General features: G+C 62.4%; 1 protein-coding gene across 5 annotated transcripts; it reads right to left on the bottom strand.

Moving 5' to 3' along the window:
* Positions 1 to 2,954: 2,954 nt before the first annotated feature.
* Positions 2,955 to 25,095, bottom strand: PCNX3 (pecanex 3). Of its 5 annotated transcripts, none has more exons than XM_082845371.1 (35): positions 24,985 to 25,095; positions 23,868 to 24,055; positions 23,531 to 23,630; positions 23,367 to 23,406; positions 23,170 to 23,265; positions 21,818 to 22,945; positions 21,196 to 21,319; positions 20,935 to 21,113; positions 20,641 to 20,731; positions 20,127 to 20,262; positions 18,741 to 18,901; positions 17,786 to 17,939; positions 17,458 to 17,490; positions 17,011 to 17,182; positions 16,797 to 16,907; positions 16,354 to 16,445; positions 16,083 to 16,192; positions 15,797 to 15,902; positions 15,605 to 15,697; positions 15,282 to 15,432; positions 13,983 to 14,127; positions 13,454 to 13,631; positions 12,599 to 12,707; positions 12,309 to 12,438; positions 11,839 to 11,897; positions 11,523 to 11,738; positions 10,625 to 10,878; positions 6,694 to 6,924; positions 6,424 to 6,527; positions 5,968 to 6,115; positions 5,650 to 5,880; positions 5,301 to 5,575; positions 4,245 to 4,378; positions 3,859 to 4,157; positions 2,955 to 3,782 (listed from the first exon to the last, which is right to left on the bottom strand). In XM_082845371.1, exons 2-35 carry the CDS (start codon positions 24,035 to 24,037, stop codon positions 3,588 to 3,590), a joined length of 5,955 nt encoding a protein of 1,984 aa, XP_082701497.1. In that variant the 5' UTR covers positions 24,038 to 24,055; positions 24,985 to 25,095; the 3' UTR covers positions 2,955 to 3,587. The 5 variants fall into 5 exon arrangements, with proteins under 5 accessions (XP_082701497.1, XP_082701493.1, XP_082701495.1 ...); XM_082845367.1 differs by lacking the exon at positions 24,985 to 25,095 and adding an exon at positions 24,427 to 24,752; XM_082845369.1 differs by lacking the exon at positions 24,985 to 25,095 and adding an exon at positions 24,427 to 24,752 and having other exon boundaries at positions 18,741 to 18,862.
* Between the last annotated feature and the right edge of the window lie 973 nt (positions 25,096 to 26,068).

Here is a 26,068-nt window from a genome sequence, read left to right as displayed (position 1 = left end):
CTGGGGACTTGGCTCTCCGGGTGCCGGGCCGCATTGGCAGGCACGGGTGGTTGGTGCCCAGCCGGCAGGCCGGTTCCTGCCCTGAGGGAGGAGGGGTCTGCTCAGAGGAGCCTGGGAAGAAAACAGGAACCCGGGCCCCCAGCCTGGTCCACCATGCGGGTTGACTTCCGGCCCCCTCCACGACCATCAAAGCCGCTTCCGCTTTCCTGGCCACTTCCTCGTCTGCCTGGGGCTGAAGTTTCCAGCCCCCTCCTCCAGCTTAGTGCTGGGCAGGGCTGTCGGGGCCTTGGCCCTGAGGGTCTTGGAGCCTGGGCGGCCCTGGGACTGCCAGGGCTCCCCAGTCCCCACTCACACACCTTGGCTTTGGTCTGGGCCCAGAGTGAGAGTCCCCACCAAGACCTGGCCCAACCGGACAGATGATTTGTCTCCGCTCCGACGGAAAACCCATGGGGCTACTGGTGTCTGGGTCCTGTCCACTTGACAAAGGGAGGACGTCCTGTCCCCAGAGACCTTCCTCCCTGCTCCTCCCACTTCCTCCAGGATCCCAGAGGAGCTGAGCACCCAGAGGCTGGGTCTCAATGCCCTGGCCCTCACGGCCTCAGTACCTCAAGGACACAGGGGTTCCCAGGGGGCACTGGCGGGGCAGCAGGAACAGCAAGAGCACTTCCTTCAGCACGGGAAGTGGCCCCAACTCTGGGCCCAGCCCCCTGCCCGGCCCCACATCCTGAGGAAGGTGCTGGGATCACATTAGCTCAGTCATGGGACCTAAGTCAACCTAACCTGAAGGACAGGCCTGGGCTCACTCTCTTGCAGGCCTCTGTAGCCATACCTGGGGGTACGGGAGGGAGTCATGCTGACCAGGCCCCTTTGCTGGAACTGGGACCCATGGGGACTTCTGCCTACCTGGCCCCACTGATGCTGAGAGGAGAATCTGAACCCCATATGACAAACAAACTGAGGTCCAGATAAGGGGATGCTCTTGACTGAAGCAATTCCATATCAGCTAGGATTTGAACCTGGGCCTGCCAATCTCCAGGGCCTAAACAGTGCTGTACCTCCCCACTCCTAACACTGTGTGAGTAGGTGTGGGGCAGGTGGGGGGTTGGGCTAAGGCTCGAGGTCTCACAGGATGTAAGAGTGAGACACCCAAGGCCGCAGGGACCTGCTTAAGTGCGAAAAATGTGTCGAGACCAGGGGCAGGTGCAAAGGGGAGTCACCCTCAGGTGAACCCAGGATGGAGTGGGTGGCTGGGACAGGGATGTGGGTGACCCACTAGGGGTGCAGGCACCTGCTGGTGAGTCTTTGTGCATCATCCGGTGACACTGTGTAGGGCTGGGCTAGGAGGGGATGGAGGCAGAGGCTCTGCACCCCTCAGCTAAAGCTCCAGGACAAGGCTCAGAGTGCCTCCTCCCTTGGCTTCTCCTAGGACAAGTTCGTGACACTGACCCTGAGTCTCTGTTCTTTCACCTCTAAAATGGGGTTAACCATCCCTGTCCCCTCCCAACACTGCTGGAAGACCGACAGGAAGGTGAAGCGAGCGGAGCTGGCCTTGTGTTAAGTGTGTGGTGTCAGATGCAGGCCCTGGCTCCATGTGCCAAGCTCCAGGGCCTCGGCTGTGGTGTGTGTGAAGTGTGTGTGATGGGGGTGACAGGGGACATGAGGTCTGCGCAGACCCCTGCTCCGTGTGGGTTGAGCTCTGTGTATCTGTGCGTGCACAGCCCACGGGCTGCCTCTTGCTCTGGCCCAGTGCCGGGCTCTGGCCTGCCTTGGGGGATGTTCTTGGGCTCTGCCCCCCACCCGGCAGCTTCACACAGGGTCCATTGAGGCCGGGACATTCCTCACGGCCTGTGTCACTGGGGAGGAGGGGGCCGGCCCGCTCCCACAGATCCGGAAGGCCTGGCTGCCCCAGGAGGAGGCGCTGGACGCTTCCCAGCACATCTGGAGGTCATGACCCCGTTTCTGCTGCCAGGGGGCGCGACAGATGTTTCCTCCCAGGCCAGGCCCGGGACCAGGGGACGGTGTGCAAAGGCTGGGTTGGAGGCCGCCCAGGGAGAAGGGGAGACCCAGAATAAGGGGAGCACACAGCCGACAGGCAGAAGGGCAGTCGCCAGTGCCGCTGAGGGGAGTCGGGAGGCACCGCATCCGCTCACCCGCACACCGGGCGGGCCAGGCCGTCCCGCAAAGGAGGTAGGGGGCAGCACCGGCCAGAGGCAGGGGACTGGACGTGCTGACTTGAGATTGGAGCCCAACGGGAGGTTGGGAGCGTGCAGACGGCGAGCGCGGCGAGGACCCCTCCCACCCACACACCACCCAGGCCCACGCCAGGCCACTTTCTTCCCTGTTCCGCCCGACCGCGGTGCCTCCGCTCCCCCCTCTCCCGCCGGTACCTCTGCCGCCTCCTCCCGCGATGGGATCCAGCTGCCTGCTCTCCCGCTACAGCTCCGGGCGCCGGCTCCGCCTGGGGGTGGGGCTATGCCGGGGGCGGAACTGCAGCGGAGGGGGCGGGGCCGGCCCGGGAGTCTCCGTCGGCGGGAAGCGCAGCGGGCGGGGACTGGAAGCCTGGCGGCGGGCAGTCTGAAGGGCTGCCCCACGACAGGCCCGGCCCAGCCCAGTAAACTGTCGGGCCTCCAGTCCTTGGCTGAGAAACAGGAACAAATGTACCTGCCTTCCCAACCAACTGGGAGGGCTAGACCGGGACAACTAGTGCTCAGCTCCATCCCGGAACAGAGCAAGTGCTCAGGAAGTGCCGCTATTCACAAGCACTCTGCTCGTAAGCACTGGGCCCTGCCCTACACACGCTCTCGTGTATTCTTAGAACACCTTAGACAGGTATCACCTCTTACTTATAACTGGAGAAACTGAGGTTCAGAGAAAGGCTTTGGCCAAGGTCAAGGTTAACAATTGTAGGAACCTGCCACTGGAGCTAGAAGTCTTTGAGCACTTGGGTGTGAGAAACGGAACAACTGCAAACCTCGGATCAAGGCTAGAAAAGGCAACAGGCTTGTGAGAAAGAGGATCCAGTCCTACTTGAACCCCACCCTGGTCTAACCTTGATCTTCATCATAGCCCATTCCCCTCTCTGTGCTCATATACCCTCCACCCAAACACCCCCAGATGGAAGAAACTACCAACCAAAATCAAAAATAGTGTTATTAATTCTGGTGTCTCCGAAGCACGAAAAAAAAAAAGAAAAAGAAAAAAAAGAAAAAGAAACCCCCCTCCCCACATTTCAGCCCCAAGTCCAAGGTCAAGGGGCTACCCCAGCAGGCAGTGCAGGCCGAGGGGCCAAGTCAGTCCTGGCCATGGGCTTGAAGCAGGACCAGCCCATGGGTTTGACTCTTAGGGCCCAGCTGGGAGGCTGCCTGCCTCAGTTTGGGGAGCCCAGGCCCTGAATTAGGATGAGAGATCAGGGGCCAAGGTCAGAGGTCTGGGATACTCAGTTCTGGTGCTCTGGCTAAGGCAGCCAGAGGTCAGGGTTCACATGTGGGAGCCAAAGCCACTCAGTTCTGTGGTCCAGCAGAAAGGGCCAAAGGCTGGGGGTCCAAGTTTCTGAATCCTGGGCTGGGACCCAGAGGGCACCAGGCCACTCAGTACTGATGCTCCAGCAGGGGCTGGGCAGCTGGGCTCTCACGCTCTTCAGCGGGGGCAGGCCAGTCGCCCAGGGCCCCAGTGGGCGTGCCACTCTCAGGAGCACTGCTGTCCAAGCACGGAATATCCTGCACTGCTCTGGGAGGCGAGGCATCGGTGCTGATGTCCGGGCTGAGGCTGAGGTCTAGGGGCACCTGAGGGAGGGGAGATAGGTTGGTAGGAGAGCAGACCTGAGCTGCCCAGGACCCGACCTTCCCATAAGAACCGTACCTGAGATTTGGGGGTGCTTCCTTTAGGGCTCCCTGAGGCTGGCTCCCCCTCGGATCCCCCTAGACCCTTCCGACCCCCCAGGCTCCACTTCCCACTGGGACCCTCAGAACTAAGGAGGCCAGGGCCAGGGGGCCTTGAGGGTCTGGGACCCTCAGTGGGGGCAGGAGAAGCGGGGGATGGTCCAGGGAGCCGAGGGGGTGGCCACTGCAGCAGAGGAGGGGGGCGCCCATCACCAGAGCCACTCAGGGAGGGCCTCGGGCCCCAGGCAGGGCCTGGTGGGAGGGGCTGGTCACCACCGCCTGTGGGAGACAGATAAGAGGGCAGAGACTTCAGTCGGCTAGGCTGCCCTCTCCACTCAGCGGTTCAGCGCAGCCCTGCCTGCTCACCTGCTGTGTTCTCAGGTGTGGGGTGTGCCAAGGGGGGGTTATTGCTGAGGGAAGTCAAGCCTCCGCCTCCACCACAGTCCGAGTCATCCACGTTCCCGCCGCTGTTGCAGCCGGCACCACAGCCCTTATGAAGCCTGGGGGATGGGAGGCGGACAAGAGGTTGGTAGGGGGTGGGAGATACAAAGACCTCACAAGCACAAGTCCCCAACCCAAGACAGGTCACCTACCATATCAGAACCCAGAGTCCTATTTCTAAAAGGTTTTTGCCATCTACTTCACAGGGCTTTTTTTTTTTTTTTCCCCTTAAGGCTGTACTGTGTGGCATGTGGGATCTTAATTCCCTGACCAGGGATCGAACCCGCACCGCCTGCAGCGGAAGCACAGAGTCTTAACCACTGAACCACCAGGAAAGTCCCTACAGGGCTTTTAAGGGAGGGCTTATCGGGGACTCCCCTGATGGTTCAGTAGGAAAGATTCCACCTTACAACGCAGGGGACACGGGTTCGATCCCTGGTCAGGGAACTAAGATCCCACATGCCGCAGGGCGACTAAGCCCATGTGCCACAACTACTGAGCTCGCCCGCCTCAACTAGAGCCCGAGTGCTGCAAACTACAGAGCCCATGGGCCCCGGAGCCTGCGCGCCACAACTAGAGAAGAAAAACCCGCTCGCCACAACTACAGAGAAGCCCACACGCTGCAACAAAAGATCCCGCATTCCTCAACGAAGATCGCACATGCCACAACTAAGACCCGACACAGCCAAAGACAAATAAAATAAATAATAAATAAACCTTAAAAAAAAAAAAAAGGGAAGCATCATCAACGGTGCTTCAGGCTAAAGGCCACATTCAGCTCTGGCTGAGGGGGCGGGGTGTGCGGTTGGGTCAGCTCAGGGAAGGGGTCAGCTCGGGGAAGGGGTCAGCTCTCGGGGCTCAATCCTGGCTCCAGCACTTCCTCAGTCAGACCCCGGAGAGAGCCGCTTCCTCTCTCCGAGCCCCGGCTTCCTGCCCCGTGACCCCGGCCTTGCGGGCTAGAGGCGGGGGGTGGGAGCTCACCTCTCCCAGCTGCGCAGAAGCCAGCGGGCGATGGCGCCCAGGCTGATGGGGCCGCCCCACAATGCCCGCAGCTGGGGGTGGCTGCCGGCCAGCGAGGTGGTGAGGGGCGACACGTAGATGGGGTAGCCCAGCGGCTGGTCGCAGGAGGAGTTGATCATGTTGCGGAGCGCCTGCTTGGCGTTCTGGATGCTGCCTCGCTCGGGGTTGCGGTTGCGCAGGAACACCAGCTCCTGCTGCTGCCCAGCCCACAGGCCGCGCACGCACTCGCGGTTCACCTGCGGAGGCCACACGCGGGGGTCAGGAGGCCGCGCCAGGAAGGGGACCGGGTCGGGCGAGCGGCCGTCCCCACCTTGATGACACGGAAGCTGAGGTGGCGCCGGTTGAGCATGATGATCTTGTACTCGTCGGAGGCGTCGTCCAAGACGTGCCGCAGCGCCAAGAGCGAGGGCGTGTTGCTGAGGATGGCGCTGCGCCAGGCCGGGTCGCCTTCGTGTGAGATGACCAGCCGCTCCTCGTTGGCTGCGATGGCGTCATACAGAGCGGCTGGCTCCTCATACTCATCTGGGGACGTGAAGTGGTCCTGCAGGGAGGACGGAGGGCTGAGGCTGGCGGCCCCTGGCCTGGGCAGAGACCTCGCCCCACCCTGCCTGGGCACACCTCTCCCTACCTGGTGAAGCTTGAGGGCCATGCGAACCCCAGGTGCCACCACGCGGTGAAGCAGGTCCATGTCGGCAAAGACCCACTCGTCGCGCGGGGAGGTGATACGGAAGTCCCCCTTAAACAGGGCATGCAGGCCGTAGAGGAAGGGCTCCAGGCTGGGGAAGAGGAGGGGGGGAGGTGAATGCACAGGGGGCTCCTGGCTTCCTGAGCTCTGCCTCTATGTGCAGTGGTCAGAGCGGAGACGGCTCTTTATGCTGGGCCTTGGTTTCGCCATCTTGACGAGGTCAACCTCTGCCCATGTCCCTCACAGGGCGGTGAGGAGCAAGCGAAGTCACCATGGGTAAAAGAGCCACTGAAGGAAGGACTGATGCGGCCCCTGGGGGCTGAGGCCAGAGGCCCAGAGCTCTTCATGGAGGTAGAGGAGGGGAGAGCGACAGGCCCGGCTGGACTTGCGGGCACTCACCTGGCCGACATGCTGTGCGAAGCTGTCCCCAGGGCCCGGCGGCCCAGCACACACAGGCCAAAACACAGCGTGACCAGCGGCGAGTTCCAATCCTGGTCCACAGGCTGCGGCACAAGGACCCCCGTCCCCAGAGCCCAGCTCAGACCTGGGACAGGGAACTTGGGGTGGGGGCTGGGGCCCAGGCCAAGGGAGGCTGAGGGTGAGAAGAACCTGCACGGGGAGGGGGGAGGCCGAGGGGAGAAGGCAGCCCCAGGGTAGCGGTGGCCGGACCTGGCCGCGCCGAGAAGCGCAGTACTGGATCCACTCCAGGTGCACGGCGCAGAAGGAGGGCAGCGAGAGGCCAGAGAGGCGAAGGTCGTAGTCCTCATCCACGCTCAGGGAGAAGGTGGGGTCTGAGTCAGCATAGCCAGGGGCCCGCACAGGACGCAGGGCTGTCGCGATGCCCTCGTGGCTCAGCCAGGCGTCCAGCTTTGGCGAGCGGCTCACATAGTAGATGATACTCTGGGAGGAGAGGGCTGGGGTCAGTGCCTGGGGAGCGCCCTGGCCCTGGCCACTGCAGGAGACAGCGTCAGGGTGGAGAGGCTTCTCCGTGGGAATTCCCTGGTGGTCCAGTGATTAGGGCTCCATCCTTTCGCTGCCAAAGCCAGGGGTTCGATCTCGGGTCAGGGAATCAGGACCCCAGAAGGCATGCGGAGTGGCCAAAAAAAAAAGAGGTTTGTCCCTTAGACTGAGCTGAAGTCAGCTTCCCGGGACGCCCATCCTGTGTCCCATCTCAGCTCCCTGAAGACCCACAGGCAAGTCTGCTGCCCTTCTCTCGGCCAGGGAGGGGGGAGGGGGAAGGGGAAAGCTGACAGGAAGCAGTCCTCCTCACGAAGCATCCCCTGGAGGGTGGTGCACTGTGGCAAGTGCTCGGACGCTTGCCCTTCCCTCCTGCCCTGTTTGTAAGGGGAACTGAGGCCCAGACAGACTTGCCCGCAATTACACAGCAGGGCAGGGTGAGCTGGCCAGCACCACAATACCACGATGCTGTGGCATCCAGACCTCAGAGGTCCCGGAAGGTCAGACTAAGGTCGTGGGGCTGCCTGCAGGCCAGTGGGGCCTAAGTGCCCCTAGGTCTTGGGCCCCTTGAGGCAGCTTAAGTGTGACAGCCACAGGGCTTCCCCTCAGAAAAAAGCCAGAGGCACGGCATCTGTGCCCAAAGTCCGGGGCTCCTGGACCCTTTAAGAGATTCTGCTGGCTTCTAAGCAGGGGTTTGGGCAAATGCAGAGGAGCTCTTGGAAGTAGGCAGCTGACACAGCCAGCATGGATGGGCAGTGTGAGGCCGGCAGCTGGCAGCCAGTGAGGTTACTGGGATTCTGTGTGCTGCCCTGGGATGGAGCCAACGGGATGGGCTTCTGCCTGGGGAAAGGGTGGGAAGTCCAGAGCTGGGGAGGCTGGCGCAGCTGGCCATGAACAGAGGGCACCTAGGCAGTAGGGGAGTCCAGCAGGGTGGCTCTGGCAGGACATGGAAAGGCTAAGAGCCTGGGCAAAACGGCCACAGTACAAGCCAGGAAGAGCCAAGGGCCTCAGATAGCTCCCTGGGTGGTGATGGTGGGGACACCTGGAGGCCATTGGCTATAGGTTCCCGGCATACAGCAGCTTGCCTGGTAGCTGGGAGCCTGGCCCCAGCATTGCCTCGGCTGTGACAGGTGAGTGGGCAGTCTGGGGAAGGCTGGGTGGCCCCCTTACCAAGAGGAAGGGGCACCAGGAGCCTAATGGGGTGAATGGGGGCAGGAGGGCTGTGGGGCAGCTTGGGCTCCAGGCAGACTGGCTCCAGACTGACCTTCTTGCTCAGAGGGCATCTCCGCAGCCCCCAAGAAGAACCAGAAAAAAAACCTTTGGGGACTGGGGGAGGAGCTGGCCTGGCACACAGAAGTGCTCCATTCACTTGCACAACCACGTGGTGTTCTACGGAACCAGCAATCCTGGGGCCCAGCCCTGAGGGTGGTTCTCAGGAGTAGCAGCGCCCGCCTGCAAGCATTTGCTGGCAGCTCAGTGGCTCTGCTCCGTGTTTCACGTGGGGCAGCTCACTGAATCCTCATAAGCATCACGACTGCGGCACCTTTTCTGCCTTCATCCCACCTAACTGCAAGGATGGGTCTGTGAGCCTCAGTTTTCTCAACTGTGAAAGTGGCCTATTACACTGACCTTGCCTCTTCCAAGAGTTACTAAAAGAATCAAACAGGGGCTTCCCTGGTGGCGCAGCGGTTGGGAGTCCGCCTGCCGATGCAGGGGACACGGGTTCGTGCCCCAGTCCGGGAAGATCCCACATGCCGTGGAGCGGCTGGGCCCGTGAGCCATGGCCGCTGAGCCTGCGCGTCCGGAGCCTGTGCTCCGCAACGGGAGAGGCCACAACAGTGAGAGGCCCGCGTACCGCAAAAAAAAAAAAAAAAAAAAAGAATCAAACAGCAGAATGAATGTGCCTGGGCTTGGAAATGCTAAGAGCACCCCAAGGCTTGGCTGCAGGTGGATGTGAGGGCCAGTGTCTCCGTGGCCACGAGAGTTGCACTGAATCTCTCACGCAACTGCACTCAGTGACTTCCACGAAGGACAAGGGGTAGGAGGCGCCAAGGGGGGCTAAATCGGCACAGGAAGGCTCCGCCTGGTCTGCCAAGCCCAGGGCTGGATGGGACACATCCCTGAACTGCCCCAGGCCCGTGGGGCTGCCCTGCACACCTGCCTCCCCCCAGGCCCCGCCTCAGCAGCCCCCATTCATCCTTCCAAACTTCAGCCCACACTCCATCCTGGGCAGAGCCTTCCCTGGGTCCTCCAGGCGCCTCCACACGGCCGTGATTCTGCCCAGCCTTTGAGGCAGCTGCGGCAAGTCGGCTTCCCCTCAAGAAGCTGGACAGGGGCGGCGCTCATCTCAGCCTGCTAGCCGGGGGCCTGGCTGGGGTCTGCTGCACCCCCACGAGAAGCCTACACTGGCCGAGAGGGAGGAAGTGGGGAGACCTGGGCAGGAGCACCTCTCAGGAGACGGGGAGAGGAAGGTGGACAGGACCGTAACCCCTGGGTGACCTGCGGCTGGGAATGCCTTTTTCTGGACCACAGCCTCTTTCTTGGTGACGATAAGTATGGGGCAGGCTCACAAGCCCTTCCCTAGGAGTGGACAGGTGGAAACATCCACAGCAGAGAAAGTGCAGTTTCTCTGACAAGCGACACAAATGGGGTGCCCACTGGCAGTGAAGGACAGCTAGGGGATGCACAGGACTGCCCTAGAGAGAACCTCAGGTGGGCAGGCTCACCTGGACTCCAACAGGCCACCCCGTCTGGGCCCACGACAAGCCCCAGGGAAGATGCTAAGAGAGTGTGAGGGGACCTGTGAGCCCCCTACTCACCCCACTCCTGTAGCGCCCTCATCATCCCTGCCACCTCACAGAACTGGGAGAATCCCCACTTCTCAAGGGGGTTGACAGGCACAGCAAAGAAGGCGATACCTTAAGCTTCCCAGAACCCAATCCACGGCTGCCTTCAGACCCCACACCATGCCTCACCAACCCCCTGCCACGTCACCATAGGCCTCGAGACCCTCAGGCCTGGCTTGGCGTGCCCAGGCTGAGACAGCGAGGACCAGGCCTGGGCTAAGCCTAGCTCTGGCACTTTCTCCTGATTCTAGGGCCTCAGGCAAGTCGCTGTCCGCACCTGAGGCAGCGGGACCTCTCCTGGAGGGTGTGGCGGGCTCCACGCAGCCCAGGAGAGGTGCCGGGCAGAGCCCAGCCCTCAGTGAGCACCGCTGCTTGGCGGCTGCTCCTACGACTGTCGTTCCCGCCACCGCTGCTCCTGTTATCGTCACTCTGTACTGGGGGGGCGTGGGGCGGGGCTGGTGGTCTAGAAGGCTGGCATCAGCAATGCCCCTCCCAGAGAGAGGATCTGTGCACGTGCTGCCCACCGGCCCCCAGGACTCACCACCCCACGTGAGCCTCCTGGACGAGGGTGACAGGGGGCCCGCCGCCCCGGGCTCCCCACCGTCAGAGAGTCACATGGGCCTCTGAGGCCCGCTGTCCAACACTGACACTTTGGAGGCTGATTAAACTCTCTGAGGCCTCTGCTTCCCTTGGGCAAAACAGGCCCCCAAGGATCCAGAGGATGGCCTTCGGGATGCTCCTGGCCAGTGGGCAGTCACCGGCGGGGATCCCTGCCCCCCAGCCACCTGCCCCCGTACCCTGACGTAGTAGGTGATGAGGATCTTGCGGAGGTCGAAGACCTGCAGCATGGAGGCAGCGTTGTTGTCGCTGATGCTGTAGCCCTCCAGCACGTACTTGCTGGCCGTCACTTCCCAGGCCAGCCAGCGCTGCCCGAAGGCGGCATTGAAGGACAGGACCCTCGGCAGGTGGCCAGGCTCGCAGCAGCAGCAGCCCTCATCCTCCTCCACGCCCTCTGTGATGGCCTCCACCTCACGCTGCTGGCAGTACGTACCTGCGGGGAAGGGGGGGCTCCAGTCAGGGGGCCACAGGGACACCCCAGCCTACCTCCTCCCCAGACAGTGCCCAGGCACCTCCCCGGGATGCAACGCAAGTAACCATTATTAAGTGAACCGATTAACAAACAAGCCCCTCTCTCCTCCTGACTCCCAGTGGCCGCGATGGGTGGAACTGGGGCGTTGAGCGTTGGGGGGAGGGGACAGGGTCTGGTTCCTCATCTATAGACGCAAAGACTGAAGCTCAGGCTCGTGTTGCTCCCGAGCTGTGCCTAGAGCCCCTGTGCATCTGTGAGCCCCTCTGAAGCTGGCATCTTCCAGGCACAGCTTCCTGAGGGCAAGGAGCCGGCTCACTCACCAGGGCTTACGTGTGGCCCCCCACCTGGTCCTGGCCTGAGACCGCAGAGCAGGCCAGCGGAAGCTCCAGGTCCGAGCTTTCATCAGAGCAGCCTGGTCGCTACAGACCTGCCGCAGTCAGGGCAGGGACGGGGCTGGGCCGGAGAGAGCCTGCTGCCTCACTGCTCGGACTAGGAAACCCAGGCCCGGCGGGGAGAGCCCCTTGCTCAAGGGCCCCAGCAAACTGGAGCAGAGCAGGGCTAGAGTCCAGCCCCAACACACTGTCAAACTCGGCCCCGCGACTCACCCCGGAACTCGAGGCCACGCAGCTGGAAGGTGACGAGGCCATTGCCCACCTCGATGAGGTGCACCAGGGCGTTGAGGTAGTCGGAGGCCAGAACAAAGCAGTCACCGGGGCCATAGTTGCCCCAGCGGCCCAGCACCAGGTCCCCACACAGCGTGTGCTGCAGCGAGCGAGTCAAGTGCTCGTAGAAGATCGAGTTGAGGTTGTTGTCATCAGCTCCTGGAACCCAGAATGGACGGACAGATGGACACCGTGACACGTGAGCAAGGCTCCCTCCAGGAAGGCCCCGCCCGAAAGCCCCCGACGGCCGGGTACACACCAGGGTTCCGGTCCAGCTGTGTGACCAGGCGGGTGTTGGAATGATCCACACGTTTAGTGCTGTTCAGAGAGAGCGACACCACGGGTGGCCGAGAGGGCGACGCTGCCCAGGGCTAACGACTGCTCCCGCCAGCCCCAAGCACCTCCCCCCCGAACCCGCACCCCTGCACCCTGAGGCAGACACCACGACAGCCCCATGACAGAGGGGAAGGCTGAGGCTCAGGGACATGAGGGGACTCACCCGGGACCACACAGCCAGGAAGCAGGGTGTGAACCCGAGGCCTCGGCCTGGCTCGAGTTTTGCCTCTTGTGGGTCAGCCACCTCGCCGAAGCCCACAGCGCCCCACCCAGCCTGGGCTCCAAACTCCTTCCCGTCTCCCAGCGACCTGCCCCCCGGTGCAGCCATCCCGCTCCTCTGTCAAGTCCCTCTCAGGGACGCCCCCGGGACTCGCTTCTGTGGCCGAGACTCACTTGTAGTCGCGCTCCCAGAACTTGAGGGGCCGCGCGTAGGACATGATGAAGACGGCGCTACCCAGCAGGGGGTTGAGCGGCGTGGAGAAGAGCGCGGAGAGCAGGGCCTGAACGAACAGCATGGCCGAGTCTGGGCACGAGTCAAGGAGGTGGCAGGCACGCAGGACCCTCCCCGGCCTCCCTCACTAGCCCCCCACCCCGTGCCAACCCGCCTGGCGGCCCCCAGCCCCATCCAGGCCACGGTCCTCCCTGCACACCCGCGCCCAGGCAGCAGGCGGCAGGCTGGGTACGTGGCACGGCGAATGGCTGGGCAAAAGCGTGGAAAGCCGAGCCCCACGTGATCTGCCAGGGCGCGATGTAGGTCAGCACAAAACGCAGCTTGTACAGCAGGTCCCACAGCTGCAGGGTTGGAAGGGGGGAAGGTAAAAGATGCGCAGATCACTCACAGAGAGGGGGGCCACCAAGTACCCACTCAGAGCCTTGGGGCTACGCCACTTGCTGCCTACATGGGAGTCAAGCTCAAGATCACTCCCAGCTCTTACACTCTGGACCTGCCTCGAAGCCCCTGATACCATCAGCAGCTCCAGACAAAGCAACCAAGGGGGCGTTAGCCGTTTAATTCGTAGAACCACTCTGGGAGCCCCCTACTGCTGTCCCATTTCTCAGATGGGAAAACTGACATTCGAGAAGGTAGAGCAGACTTGCTCAGGCCACGCCACTCTCAGCGATGAGGCTGGGCCTCAACTGTGGTACCAAGAGTTAAGAGCCAGTCACAAGCCCTGCCCTCAGAGGGGGACACAGTCTGGATCGCCACCATCCTGGGCCAGGCCAGAAACCAGACTAGAATGCCCACATGACTGAGCTGAAAGCTCAGGCCTGCACTGGGGTCGCCCTGCAGGCACCACTGCAGACTCCAGCACAGAGCCGGGGAACGGTCCTTTTCAAATCCCAGCTGACCACCAATGCTCCAGGAGACCTGAGGCAAATCACTTACCCACTTTAAACCTCAGCATGCTCGCTGCCCCGCCAGGAACCACTGCGAAGGCCCCCAGTGTGGCTAACGTGGACTGGGGAAGGTCTCCCGCACCGAGGCACGAGAGGCCTGCTCCCGCTGCACAGCCTGGAGTCTTGCTGCACAGTCTCACCTTGCTGCAGAGCAGGGACATGAGGAAGTAGTCGAGCAGGAAGCCCTGGGAGAGGCGCGGGTAGTCGAAGTGGAACAGCAGGACAGTGAAGGCCAGGGTCAGGTACTGCTGGGGTGGGCAGCAGAAAGCCGAGCGCAGCAGCTTCAGCCCAGCCACGGTCATCAGCAGCGCCCGGCAGCTGTGGGCGAGGGGTGGGCGTTAGGCACTGGGCGGAGACTCGGCACAGTGGGTGTGGGTGCCCATCCCTTGCTGGCCCTGGCCTGGGCTCTGCTGGGCAGGCCCCTGCTCTTCTGGGCCGGTGCCTCTTCGTCTCTGCTCTCTAAAGAGATCACCCCCTTCAGACACACTGGAGAGATACATCTGCTCTTGAAGAGGCAGCTGCTTCACTGGCAAGGGTGTCAGGAGCTGGGGGCCTACTTAAGCTTGCTGGGCAACTGAGGCAGGTGTTCTTCCCTCTCTGGGCCTCAGTTTCCCCCTGTGTCACACAGAGATGTAGACGGTGGGATGGCAGGGGGCTGGCGGTCCTCACTAGAGACAGAACTTGTCCGGGTGGCTGACGACCGTGTGGGCGTCCACTGTGAGGGCGTTGAGCACCACAGCAGGGTAGATGAGGTACTTCTCCACACACTGCAGGCCGGCGTACAGCTTCTCAAACCACATCACCTGGGCAGCACCTGCAACGAAAGGTGGAAAGGTGGGACTGCTGTCTAGCAGCGGGTCCTCCGCATTCCCCTCCAACCACAGGGCAGGATAGGTGTGCTCTCCAAAGGAACCTGGACAGACGGCAAACCCCAGGACGTGGGGATGTGGCATTCTGGGTCCCTAAAGACTCTGAGCGGTTGCAGGGCAGGTGGTTGATCTCTGGCAGCCCAGAAGAGGGCAACGAGGCCGATGAGGCCCAGGTCAGGTGTGTTGGGGGCTCAGGGCAGGTGCTCTGCCCAGTCGGCTGTCTGTGAAATAAAGGCTGATGACGACACCCCAGGTGCCCACCGGAGCCAGGGCGGGCAGGGTGAGGCCCAAGTGCACAGTGATCCTCAGCCTCAGGGCCCTTCTGAAGGGGCCCCTGCCACTTGGCTCGAGCTGACTTCAGCCACATGGAGATGCTGGCCCAGTGGGCAAATTCCTTCATTGTCTATGAAAACAAAGGCACGTGGACCTTTGCATAACAAATCCAGATGTTTATGGCCTTCCCTGTCGGTCCAGTGGGTAAGACTCTGCGCTCCCAATGCAGGGGGCCCAGGTTTGATCCCTGGTCGGGTAACTAGATCCCACATGCATGCCGCAACTAAGAGTCTGCATGCTGCAACTAAAGATCCCACAAGCTGCAATGAAGATCCCGTGCGCCGACTAAGACCCGGAGCAGCCAAAATAATACACAAATAAATATTAAAGAAGAAAAGAAAAGAGTAAACAAATCCAGGTGTTTAAATATAGGCTCAGGGATGTTTGTGTTGCAGAATCCAAGTAAAAACGCATGCCAGGCTGATGGAGTTCGTTGGTAGCCAGCTTGTAATTCTCGACAACGTGTCCCTTTAAGGTCCTGGAGTTCTACTTCTCCCATCTCCTCAGAGACTGCGAGGCAGGTAGGAAAAGGGCAAAGCAGGCAGGGTGAAAGTGAGGCATGGGCTGAAGCGGGCGCAGGAGCGGGTACAGAGGGCAGTGAAGGGGCCGCAGGGCAGTGCCAGAGCGGACGGGGAGGTGTGGGCAGAGGCTGCCCCCTGCTGGCACTCTGAGCTGCGAGGCCTGTGCTCCCATCAGGCTGCAGGTCCGCCTGGAAATCAGGGCAGGAGGGGTGGAGGGGTCCCAGCCCGGGGCGGGGGGCACTCACCGCGCACTTCATACTGGCTGTACTCCAGCGGCTTCAGCACGGGCTGTGACAGGCAGAACCAGGGCAGCTGTTTGCGGAGTTGCGGCAGCAGGTAATGGGTGAAGAAGCCCACGGCCCCAGCCAGCGCATACAACACAAAACCCAGCACGGACTGCAAGAGGGAGAGGCGGAAGGCTCAGCCAAGGGAACCAGGCCACAGGGCCACGGAGCCACCTGGTGCAGGCCAGCCGGGGCAGAGAAGGACGTGAAGCCACGGCTGCCCAGGCCCTCAGGGGCGGAAACCGAGGTGGGGGAGGGGGAGGGGTGGCCTGCGCCACACGAACCTTCAGGGCAATGAAGACGGTGCTGGCGCTGATGGCAAAGGTGAGCACAGCAATCACCACACACATCACTAGGTCAGAGTGCAGGACCTCGCGCTGCAGGGGCAGGAAACACCAGCTTGGGTGTCCCCGCCACCCAGTGGCTGACCACACCCCCGCACCCCAAGACTAGACCCTGACACTGCCGGTCCTCACCACTGACTGACGCATCTTGTCTGGCAGTGGGTCTGGGGGCTCGGCGCGGGCCGTCTCCAAGCTCCGCTCCTCCAGCTCAGGGAAGAGCCTGCTCCGGATCAGAGACCTGGGGGGCATGAGAAGAGTCAGGGGCCTGGGTCTGGGGAGGCTGCCCCTCCTCCCACAGACACCCCCCCCAACCCCTGCCATGTCAGGTGGTGACAGGCACATGCACAGACACACACGTACAAACACACGCAAACAGGTATACACGTGCGCACACGGACAGGTACATGTGGGCACCCACCAGAGCACGGTGGGGTCACTGCTCTGCCGGCTTAGGTGGTAGGACAGCGCCACCAGGAGGCCACAGAAGACAGAGAAAAGGACGGGGACGTGCTGTTCTGGCCAAGGAGTCTGGGAAGAGAACCCATGCTGGTCAGAGGGGATGAGGATAAGCATGGTGGCGGAGGGTGGTCCCCCAACCGTGGGAGAAGCCACTGCTGAGCCCAGTTCACAGCCCTGTCCCAACAACCCCCTGGGCTCCAGTATGCCCGCCACCGACAGGCCATCCCTACCTTGATGGCTCCGAGGCAGAAGCCGTAGAGCAGGGCAGCAGCCAGCAAGCTGCGCGAGAGGCTGAAGACCGCAGTGAGGGGGCTGGTGGCGGCTGCGAGGTGAGCGACAGCCTTTAGTAAAGCCCAGCTCCCACCTGCCGGCCGCCCACCCCACCGCCCCCCGCTGCCCCTCAACTCCCCCAGACCCCGTCCCCAGCCCACTGTTCTCGGCTCCCCCCAGCCCGGAGAGGCCTTCGGAACCCCTGGCATTCTTGGGTTTAAACCACTTGCCTGCGGAGGAGACAGGAGGGGAGGGGAGGGGAGGGGAAGAGATGGGCTCTCAGAATCTACCATGTCGCCGCGGGAGAAGGCTCAGTGAGCGGCCAGAGCCGCAGCCACAATCCACAGCCCCTCCTGGGCCCCGCACGGCCCCCACACCCCCGAGCCACCCGTGGGCCCCATACCTGTGCCCCCAAAGCCGTGCATATCTATCTGCTCCAGCAGGTACATGAGACAGGTGTTCACCTGGGGCAGGAGGCCCAGGAGGAAGACGAACGGGAAGCACAAGGTGAACACTGGCGGGGAGGGGAAGCGGAGGCCCGGTCAGCTTGCAGGCTGCCCCTCGGCCCACCCTTGGGGCCTCGCTCCCTGGGCAACCTCAACCCTGCCCGGCCTTACCAGTGGCTACATCACGGGCGCAGAAGAAGAAAGAGGCGGAGAAGAGCGTGAGGCCGTAGAGGGAGACGGGCGGGAAAGGCTGAGCTGAGGCCAGGGCGTCCAGCAGCCAGATGAGCAGACAGCAGATACAGAAGTAGACAGGCCGGCTGTATGCGATCACCCAGTTGTGGCCCTGGGGAGGGGGGCCTGTGAGGAGCCAGGCCTCCCCCACTGAACACCCTACTTGTACGTGCACACACACACGCTCACGTGTCCCGTGCCTGGCCCTGGGTCCAAGATAGAAAGCTTGGCATGCTGGGGGCAGAAGGACCAAGGAGCTAGGGGTGATGGGGGTGGTTGAGGGAGCCCTGCCTCTCCCCCACCGACCCCCTCCCCACCTGGTCTCAGTCCCGCCCAGGACCCAGGCCTGAGCCTGGCGGGGAAAGGTGCTGCTCTGCTGGTACTCACGTGCATGGGGGATGCTGCGTCAGGCTGGACGCTCTGGAAGAGACAAGAGCTACACTGGTGATGAGAGCCAGCGCCCACGGGAGGGTCAGAGGCCCCAGGATCTGTTTGATTCCACTTCTGGGCCCTTATGAATGACCAGGGCAGGCCCCTGAACCGTCCTGAGCTTCAGTTCTCTCATTTGTAGGATGGGGGGTGGCTACAGGGGATCTGAAGCATCGTAGCTGCTTTCGAGCGGGTTTCGAGCTCAACCCGCTCAAGAGGGGTCCTGGGAAGGGGGGTGCATCTGGGAAGAGATGGCAGGGAAGAGACCCAGGAAGCCAGGCCTGACCTTCAGCAGGGAATACTGGCAGGAGGCGATGACCAGGCAGAACTGGAAGACCCAGATGTCGGTGAAGAAGCCCTTGAGCAAAAGCAGGTAGCCCAGGAAGGCGACGAGGCTGCTGAGGCCGACGCCGAGAATGTTCTCCACCAGCCCCCGTGTCCTGGAGAGACAGCAGGGTCAGAGCACACCCACCCCCTCACCTGCTGGTGGGGCAAGGGGTTAGGGGATGGGGGAAACAGGAGCCAGCCACAGAGGCCCATGTTCAGGCCAGTGTCCACGCCAGCCGCCATCCTGAGTATGTGAAGCTGTGCCCTCTCAGGGCCAGGGCCAGGCGGCACCCGCTCCAGGAAGCCACTCCACTGCTACCCTGCATCCCGATCCCAGTCTTTGCCCCCTCTAGACCCTGAGGCCTCAGGTGCCACCACTCTGGCATCTGCCCATCTCCGGCTCCCACTTGCTATGCTACGCACACAGACGATGCCCCCCAAACACCGGCCACAGCGCCGGGAGAAACCCAGAACACGGGGAGCCAGGACAGGTTCCAGGCCCAAACGATCCACCCCGACAACAAACGCCATCTGATCTCTCTCGCTTTCTGGGCCTCAGTTTCCTCCCGAAAACACGGAAAGCTAAGACAGATGGTTCGTTAGCTCTTTCAGGGTACAGGATTCAATTTACTTGACACTCACCCAGAAGCAAATAAAAAACAACACATTGAACAGGAACAACGTCTCCAGCAAAGCTCTGGGAGAGGAGCGACCAGAGCACCACCCCCTCGGCCGCCCCTCTGCACCCAGAAGCACCTGAAGAAACCCCACTGCAGACTCCAGCTCTCCACGCACCCTCAGCGACCCCAGCAGGTAGGTTCTCTGTTGCCATGACAGCCTCCACACGTTCAAAGTCTGGAAGGCCAGGGGCCAGGGACGATCAAGGACTGGGGGATGAGGGGGTGGGTGCTCACCGGTCCAGCAGGGCCAGCAGGGCGAGCCGCTCGTAGCGCACAGAGGTCCAGCGGCCGGGAAGAAGCCAGTACTTGTAGCTGTGCTGGGCCCGGGGCGGCGCCTCCTCCATCAGTGTCTGCTCCTGGGATTCGTGCAGGGAGTCCTGGTCCAGCAGGTCAAACTGCGGTCCCCATGGCCGCGGCCATCAGCCCCGCACCCCCCGCCCCCGTGGTCCACTGCCACCCCCCAGCACACACTGGCTGGTCACCACAGAAAGTCCCCACCATGTAGCAGCCCCGCGGCCTGCCCTGACCCTCCATCCAAGGGCCTACTCCTTCCTCCAGCTTCCCAGGACGGGGCTCAGTGGCCGTGGGGGCTTCCAGGGCTGCTGGACGCCAGGATTACTAGCTCCTGCGTCTGTCTTCCCCACTCAGGCAGCATCTCCCGTCTCTTCCTGGGCTCAGAGAAATCCACCTTATCCTTCAGGAGCCAGCACAAACACTACTCTCCTCCCAGACAGAGCCCTCAGGGTCACTCAGACCCCCCTACCCTGGAGCACACGGAGCGCCAGCCCTGAGGACGGGCCTCGGTGCCGGTGCCAGCACTGCGAGGCCCTGGACCAACTACTTAATCTCTTTGGGCTTCTCGTGTCTTTAATTCAACAAGTGTTTACGGGATACAACTACGAGCCTGTCCCTGTGCTGGGCTCTGGAGAGCCCAGCAGCAGGGCCCCTGCCTCTGGTGGAGACCCTCGGCTGTGGAAGGATAACACTGCTATCCCACGTGACCGTCAGGAGAATAATCGCGTCAGGAAGGGGCACGTGGGGCTTCTGGGCGCTGCCCGTGGCCTCTCTGTGGCCCTGGGTGTGTGGGTGCTACTTTCACGACTGTCGTTTAACTCTGAGTCTGTGTCTCATACATCCCTAGTACTTCTGTTATTCCCTGGCCAACCACATCAGTTATTGCCCACTCAGGACGCTTTCAGGAACGAAAGGTGGCGCTCTTGCTAGCTCTGCTGAGACGGACAAGCTCCAACAGCATGCCTCAAGACACCCCACGTCAGGCGCCCAGCACAGGAGGCAGCACTGCCACTGCCAGGCGAGCTCAACTGCCCCTTCTGCAAGTGCCACTGCTAGCACCCACCATCCCCACTAACTGTGGGCCCCTCCAGGGCAAACAAAACTATTCCAGGCATGTACGTTGAACGAGTAAATAAATAAGCGACTCCTTGAGCCATTCAGGTCCAGGACCTGTGCACCCTGTGCTGGCCATCAAAGGTCAAGACAGCTATCTCAGGGCCCCTGGAGCCCTCACTCAGGGTGACCTGTCCCTCCTGGTGCCTGGGTGGATGCTTGGTGGTCTGCACCCCGCCCCCTGCAGCTCCTTCCCCGATGCTGGCTCCTCACCTCTGGGATCTCCAGGGGCACTCGGCGCACCTGCATGCCCTGCAGGACCACGGGCCGCGGCTGTAGCAGGTTCAAGCCACCTGTCGCCTCTGGGACATCAGCTGAGTGGAAGCTGGAGGAATGCGAGTGGCGGTCCCTGTGGGAACAGCGGCCGTGAGGGTCAGGGCTATGGGTGAGGCTGGGAATGGAATGGGGTCGAGGCCAAGGCCAGGCCATGACTGGGGGAAGGGAGCTGCTCCAATACCCAGGAGCGCAGGGGTGTCCAGAGGAGTCAGGTGGCAGAAGTGCCTCCCTCCCAGGTCCTGGAAGACCCTGGAAGCCTCCTGCTTGGAAGTGCCACGGAACCAGAGACCTCAGGGATCCCTGCAGGTCCACCCTTCACCGCTGCCCACCCTCCTCTCCTCCTAGAGGTCTGAGCTGCCCCTGCCCAGCCCAAAGAAGGAATACAGAAAGTTCCCCAGAAATGGCAGCCCATCGGCTGCTGGGTCGGGAGAGCCCAAGCTTGGAGACTCACCAGGCACCATTGGCTGCCTGCTCCCCCTGCTGCCCTACAGGGTTCTCGTAGCCGCCTCCAGCCAGGCCAAAGGTGTAGGAACGCCGCACGCCTGGGGCACAAGTGTGGGACACAAGGCAGCCTGTCAGGGACAGGAGCACCGAGGCCCAACCCACGTGGGCACCAACCCAGCACCCTCTGCTGGGTTCCCCTGGATGGCAGCCCAGCCCCTGGGCACCAAGAGCACAGCTGCTGGGACCACGACCCTCAGCGGAAGAGAAAGAGGCTTGGCCAGGGACCGGGGGAGGGGCTCACCGCTCTCATCATAGAAGTAGTGCACAGCACCCTCGGAAGTGTCGTCAAAGGTGCAGGCCTCGTGCACGTTGGCGCCGGCCCGAGTGAGCAGCAGCGAGGAGGCGAAGTGCAGGGCAGAGGGCAGCGTCAGCGCCCGGGAATGGGAGGCAGCCCGGCCCCGCTGAGCTTCCTGCAGGCTGCTGGGGAGGGGTCGGCTCATGGTCAGCACCCCTTAGAACCAGCCGGCCCCCACTCCCGTCCAAGCAGCCGGCAGGTGCTCACCTGGGCGGCGAGCCCATGAGCGAGGCGGGGGGGGTAGGGTTGCTGCCGGCATTGTGACGCCTCCGGATGGCCTGTGCCCGCCTCACGCTGCTTGAGCGGTCCCGCTTGCCAGTCTCCTCGGCAGCTGACCAGAGAGAGAGGCCCCCCGAGCATAAGTGACAGAGGCTTGGACAGAGCCTGAGGGAGGGTTGGGGGAGGGAGGGAGACAGATGCCCCTGCATGGATGGAGCTAAAGGTCAGGCCTAGTCCAACCGTATCCCGCCTCTGTGGCCCAGCCAGGTCACCTAACCACGCGGGCCTCAGTTTCCACATGCGGAAACAAGGACATGATCTGCTCTGCCCCACTGGCGACCCAGGAGAATGAGCGTGGCTACTCAGAGTCCTCAAAGAGCAGAGGCCCAGGTGCTACCTGCAGGACCTGGAGCCAGGTGCCTGAGGTCTCTGCCTCGGTCTCCTCACCACTCCAGCCTTGCTCATCTGAGGCGCCTGGCAGCCAACGTCACTAGGTCGCTGCGTCCTTGTCCATCTGCTGCCTGAGACAGAGGTCCACTCCAGCTGCCCCTGGCCCAAACCCACGTCCCTACCGAGCTCGCCTCCCCCCAGCTCTGGAGCCGGCACTCACCTCCCCCCACAGCACCATCCTCCTGCAGCTCCCCCCGCCAGCCAGGCTGGTTGGCCGCAGGTCCCCGGCGGGCCTCGGCGGGCAGCACAGCGGGCTCACCGGCTGCCAGCTCCACCCCCGCCTGGACCTCCAGCTCAGCCTTGGAGCCAGCCAGGGGGCCCCTCAGGCCATCACCCCCTGCCCCGTCCATGCTCAGCACGCGGGCGTGCGTTTTGGCGCTGGCGGTACTAGGCGTCCGCTGGGTCCCATAGGGCCGCTTGGGAGGCACAGCCGTCCCCTCCTCAGCCCCGTGGGGGGCCCGTCGTTTCCGGGGCCCCCCCGCCGCACCCCGAGAACTCTCAGGGGAATAGCAGGAAGTGGACGAGGAGCTGTCGGTGCTGTAGCGGCGCTGGGACCGGAGGCTGGAGGCCGGGCTCAGTTCACTGCCCTCGCTGGTGTCATCGTCCTCGAAGAAGCCCCCGCCTTCCAGCAGCGGCCGCCGAGGGGCACGGCCAGCGGGGGAGTGTCTTCTCACAGGTGGCCGCCGTTTGCTAGGCCGCAGCAGGGCCAAGTCCTTGGGCCGTACAACCAGGAGCGGCTCAGCCGGGCCCGGAGGCGTCCCTGCTCCTACGACTGTGTCAAAGGAACGCAGTGTGTCATCTGACGGGACCCCAGCATCTGGTGAAGCGGGCAGCTCTGCCTCCGAGGGTGGGTCTGTGTCGCTGCCCTCGGGGGCTTGCCCACCGGGGGGGCTGTCCAGGTGGGTCGAGTTGGTCTTCTCGCTCTTGAAGCTGCTCAACGTTTCCCTGTCAGTGCCACTGAAGCAGGAATCTGAGGAGCCAGCTTTCTGGGGTGTGGGCTCACCCGAGCCCCGCCGGTCCAGGGGCTGGTAGCCACTCGCTCCGCGGCGGTGTTCCCGTCGACTGCTGGTCCTCACCAGGGCCCGGTCGGGCCGGGTCAGCGTCAGGAAGCTCTTGCTCAGCTCCTGGCTGAGGCTCCCCTTCAGCAGGGGGCTCATGGGAGTGTCAGCCACGCTGCTCCCACTCCAGGGGGCGCCATCTCCAGCCAGGGGAGAACGTTCTGAGGAGTCCGTGCTGGGGAGAGATGGGTCTGGGGCAGCCCCTGGAGGCGTCTGGGGGAAGTCTCCAACTATCAGAACACAAGAAGACAGAAGACGACAGAATGGCATTCTACAAAAGGGACCGGTGGCTGAGGGGATCCTATGGCCCCACCTTCTGAGAACCCAGTGGGGCAGGACACTGAGGAGGTCCAATCTGAGAGAACACAGAGAGCCCAGGGAAGTAAAAGTTGGGGTGACTCAAAGACAAGGCAGCTAGTCTTCTCCCCAGGCTCTTGCCAACATGCCCACTCACTCAGCTTCTCCTGTGAGCTTAGCTTCAGCATCTCTCGATCGGCAGAGGTCATGATCACGTTGTTGCTGCCCTGCTCCCGCACCAGCTCCTTGATGTCTGCAACCACAGCCCCAGAAGCGTCAGCAGGACCTCAAGGCCTCCACGCGCCATCCCCTACTCCACACCACCACCTTCAGCTCTGAACAGCAGCCACCTACCTCTGAGGGGCCCAGAGTCCTCCAGCCGGGGCAGCAACTCCTGAGCAATAGGAAAAAAAAGTACGAAGGAGCAAACAGGGCAAAAAGTAGGTTCAGGACATACCCATGTTGGGGACAGGCTCTCAGGAGAGGAGTGGGGAAGGGAGAGGGCCAGGACCACTCACCGAGACCTGGTTGAAGCCAAACACGGAATGCTGAGAACTACAGCGTACGGGGGGTGTGGAACTCACTTTTCGAAATACTGTCATCTCCACTCCAGGATCCCTAGCAGTGGAGAAGAACAGTAGCTTTCAGCTAACCCTCCCTCTTCATGTAGTACTTCTCCCAACATCCCCATCGCTCTACTCTCCACACAGATCCCCCTGATGAATCCAGGGCCAACCATAGAACGTTCAACCGTTCTTGGACCCAATGTTCCCTAAGCCCCTTCTCCATCCTCCAGCGCTCAGGCCCAGGCACCAAGGACCCTCCATTTCCAACACAGGCCCTGCCTCGCCCCACCTGGGCAGACTGCCGTCCCCCTGGGCAGGCTCTTCCTCTGGCTCCCCCATGGTAGAGCTGCGCTTCTCCACAATCTCGCCCTGGTCGAACATAGCATGCAGCCGATAGTTCACAGTCTTGATGGCAGCGAAGATGACAGCCACCACAAGGCAGTACACACCAGCCACCATCAAGCTGGGGGGCAGGACCTGGAGGTGGCAGCAAGTCAGGTCCCTCTTCACACAGCCCTGCCCCCGTGGGGTGGACCTAACGCCACAGTCAAAACTAGGATTCACAAATTCACAACAGGACTTCATCGCCCCTGCATACAACTAGTAAGAAAGCCCTGGCAGAGGGCCCTGTCTTCTTTCTAACTGGAGAGAAACGAAGTGAGGGTCTCAAGGTCACCCAAGCCAGAAAATTTTGGCCTCTCCTCCACACACTCCAAACTCTGCACTGAGTCCTCTTCCTACATCCTAGTGCCCAAGCCACAGCCCAGAATCCCTGCCAGGTTGCACCCCTCCGTGACATCTGCCCTCCCTTTCCCCGGCGGGAGTTACAGGTGGTGGCAGCGTCTCACCATGTACAGCAAGAAAGGAAAGGTGAGCAGGAAGATCCAGACATAGAGGTGGAAGCAGTTGGAGAAGGTGCTCTGGTGCGGGTCGAAGAACCAACCGCCGGTGAGCGAAGCCCACACTCCCTGGCGCAGGATCTGCAATACCTGCGACCCCATGGCCCCGCCGCTGCTGCGCGCGCCCTCCTCCCGGGACCCTCATGGGGGCGGCCCCCGGCCCATGCCCCGCGTGGCGCCCGAGGGCCCCGGGGCCCGGCCTCGCGCTCACGCCATGGCCTCCCCCAGCGGAGGAGAGAGGTCGGTGGGGCTAGGGTGCGAGCAGGGGGCGGGGCCGGCCCGGGCAGTCAGCGGTGCGAGACCCAGGCGCGGGGGTGGAGACGCATCAGAGGCGGGGTCCGGGCCCCCACCCCCGGCCCAGATCTGCTCCCAAGGGCCGGGCCGGCAGGCAGGCGCAGGGCAAGGGCCGGGCACCCGTCGGCGGCATCCAGAGGTGGGCGTGGGGTGGATGCTCTGGGGGTGCAGGCGACGGCTCCCTCGGTTCCGGCCCGGGGAAAGCCCTGGTACCCTGAGGTCCACTTCCGGGGTCACAGGTCACTCGTTTTGGGCTCCGCGCTCGCCCCGCTTCTGCGGGAGCCGGCCCAAGGGGGAGGCCGGAAAAAGGAGCCGCGAGCCGCCAACCTGCAGTGGCGCATGCGCCCAACGAGCCCAGTTGGGACCCGGAAAAGGAAAACCTGGCGGCTTGAATGCGCAAGCGCAGGGAAGTGGTGGCGCGCTAAGAAGCGGGAGAGTCCTTTGGGCGTGCGCAAAGTTCAGGTCTAAGGGAAGGGACGGTCCGAAAGGCAGAAGCGCTTGGGCGCATGCGCACACCTAAACGTTGCCAATCTAGCGGAGACCACTGGGCGGAACCCAAGGGATAGTTGAGGGGCCATCGAGTAACGGCGGAGTTAACTGGCGCAAAATTCTCCCAGTGAGTTACAAGAGGCGGGGTAGAGGATGGAGGCGCGGATCTCCCTTGGCTAAAGCGACAGTTCGCTACGGGAGCACGCCCCTCTAGGTCCGCCCTTTTTAGCGATAGACCTGAAACCTCACGTGCTACCTCTACTTCCAGGTCAGAGCTGAGACTTAAGATTGTAGAGAGCGATCCTCCAAGAACAGGCAGGAATAGTCGAAGTAGGATAGCGTCGTTTTTCTTAAAGTGACAGGCTCAAGGCAATTGGGGTCAATCCAGCAGTTACGAGGGCGGTTTAGCTATTCTGAATCCAATCACTGAGCAAATTTCTTGACCGCAGTTTCAGGTTTCCGCCCCTTCATGGGGAAGAGGCATGAATAAGTGGATTGTTTCCCAGGTGAGGGAAAGAGGAGAGCCTTAGACAACTCGTTCCAAGAGCTCGAGGTGCAGCCAGTTCCGTCCTCCTTGTCTTACGCACCGCCATCCCACTAGCTCTGCAAAGCTGAGCTTCAGGCCCCAGTTTCACATACGAAGAGAATGAGGCGCAGAGAGGATGGGTCACACAGCCCTGCAACTTCGGAGCCAAGACCAAACTCGGGTTTGCCCCTCTCCCGAGCCCGGTTCTTTGCCCCAATTTTGCTGATGCGGATGTAGAGAGTGGGGATGGCCCGTCCTTAGTAGAAACCAACTTGGACCCTA

Source organism: Leucopleurus acutus, assembly GCF_964270905.1.
Source record: "Leucopleurus acutus genome assembly, chromosome: 8".
Taxonomy (NCBI): Eukaryota; Metazoa; Chordata; class Mammalia; order Artiodactyla; family Delphinidae; genus Leucopleurus; species Leucopleurus acutus.
Note: the sequence above shows the minus strand (reverse complement) of the source record. Positions and strands in the feature narration are given on the sequence as shown.

Bases quoted from the DNA above. Each gene is read 5' to 3' on its own strand.
- PCNX3 (XM_082845367.1), bottom strand. From the start codon at position 24,579: ATGGGGTCGCAGGTATTGCAGATCCTGCGCCAGGGAGTGTGGGCTTCG. The intron at 16,446-16,796 runs GTATGGGGCCCA...CTCACCTCGCAG, and splicing joins GCACGGCTTTGGGGGCACAG to CCGCCACCAGCCCCCTCACT. The intron at 6,116-6,423 runs GTGAGTGCCCGC...CCTCTTCCCCAG, and splicing joins TCGCACAGCATGTCGGCCAG to CCTGGAGCCCTTCCTCTACG.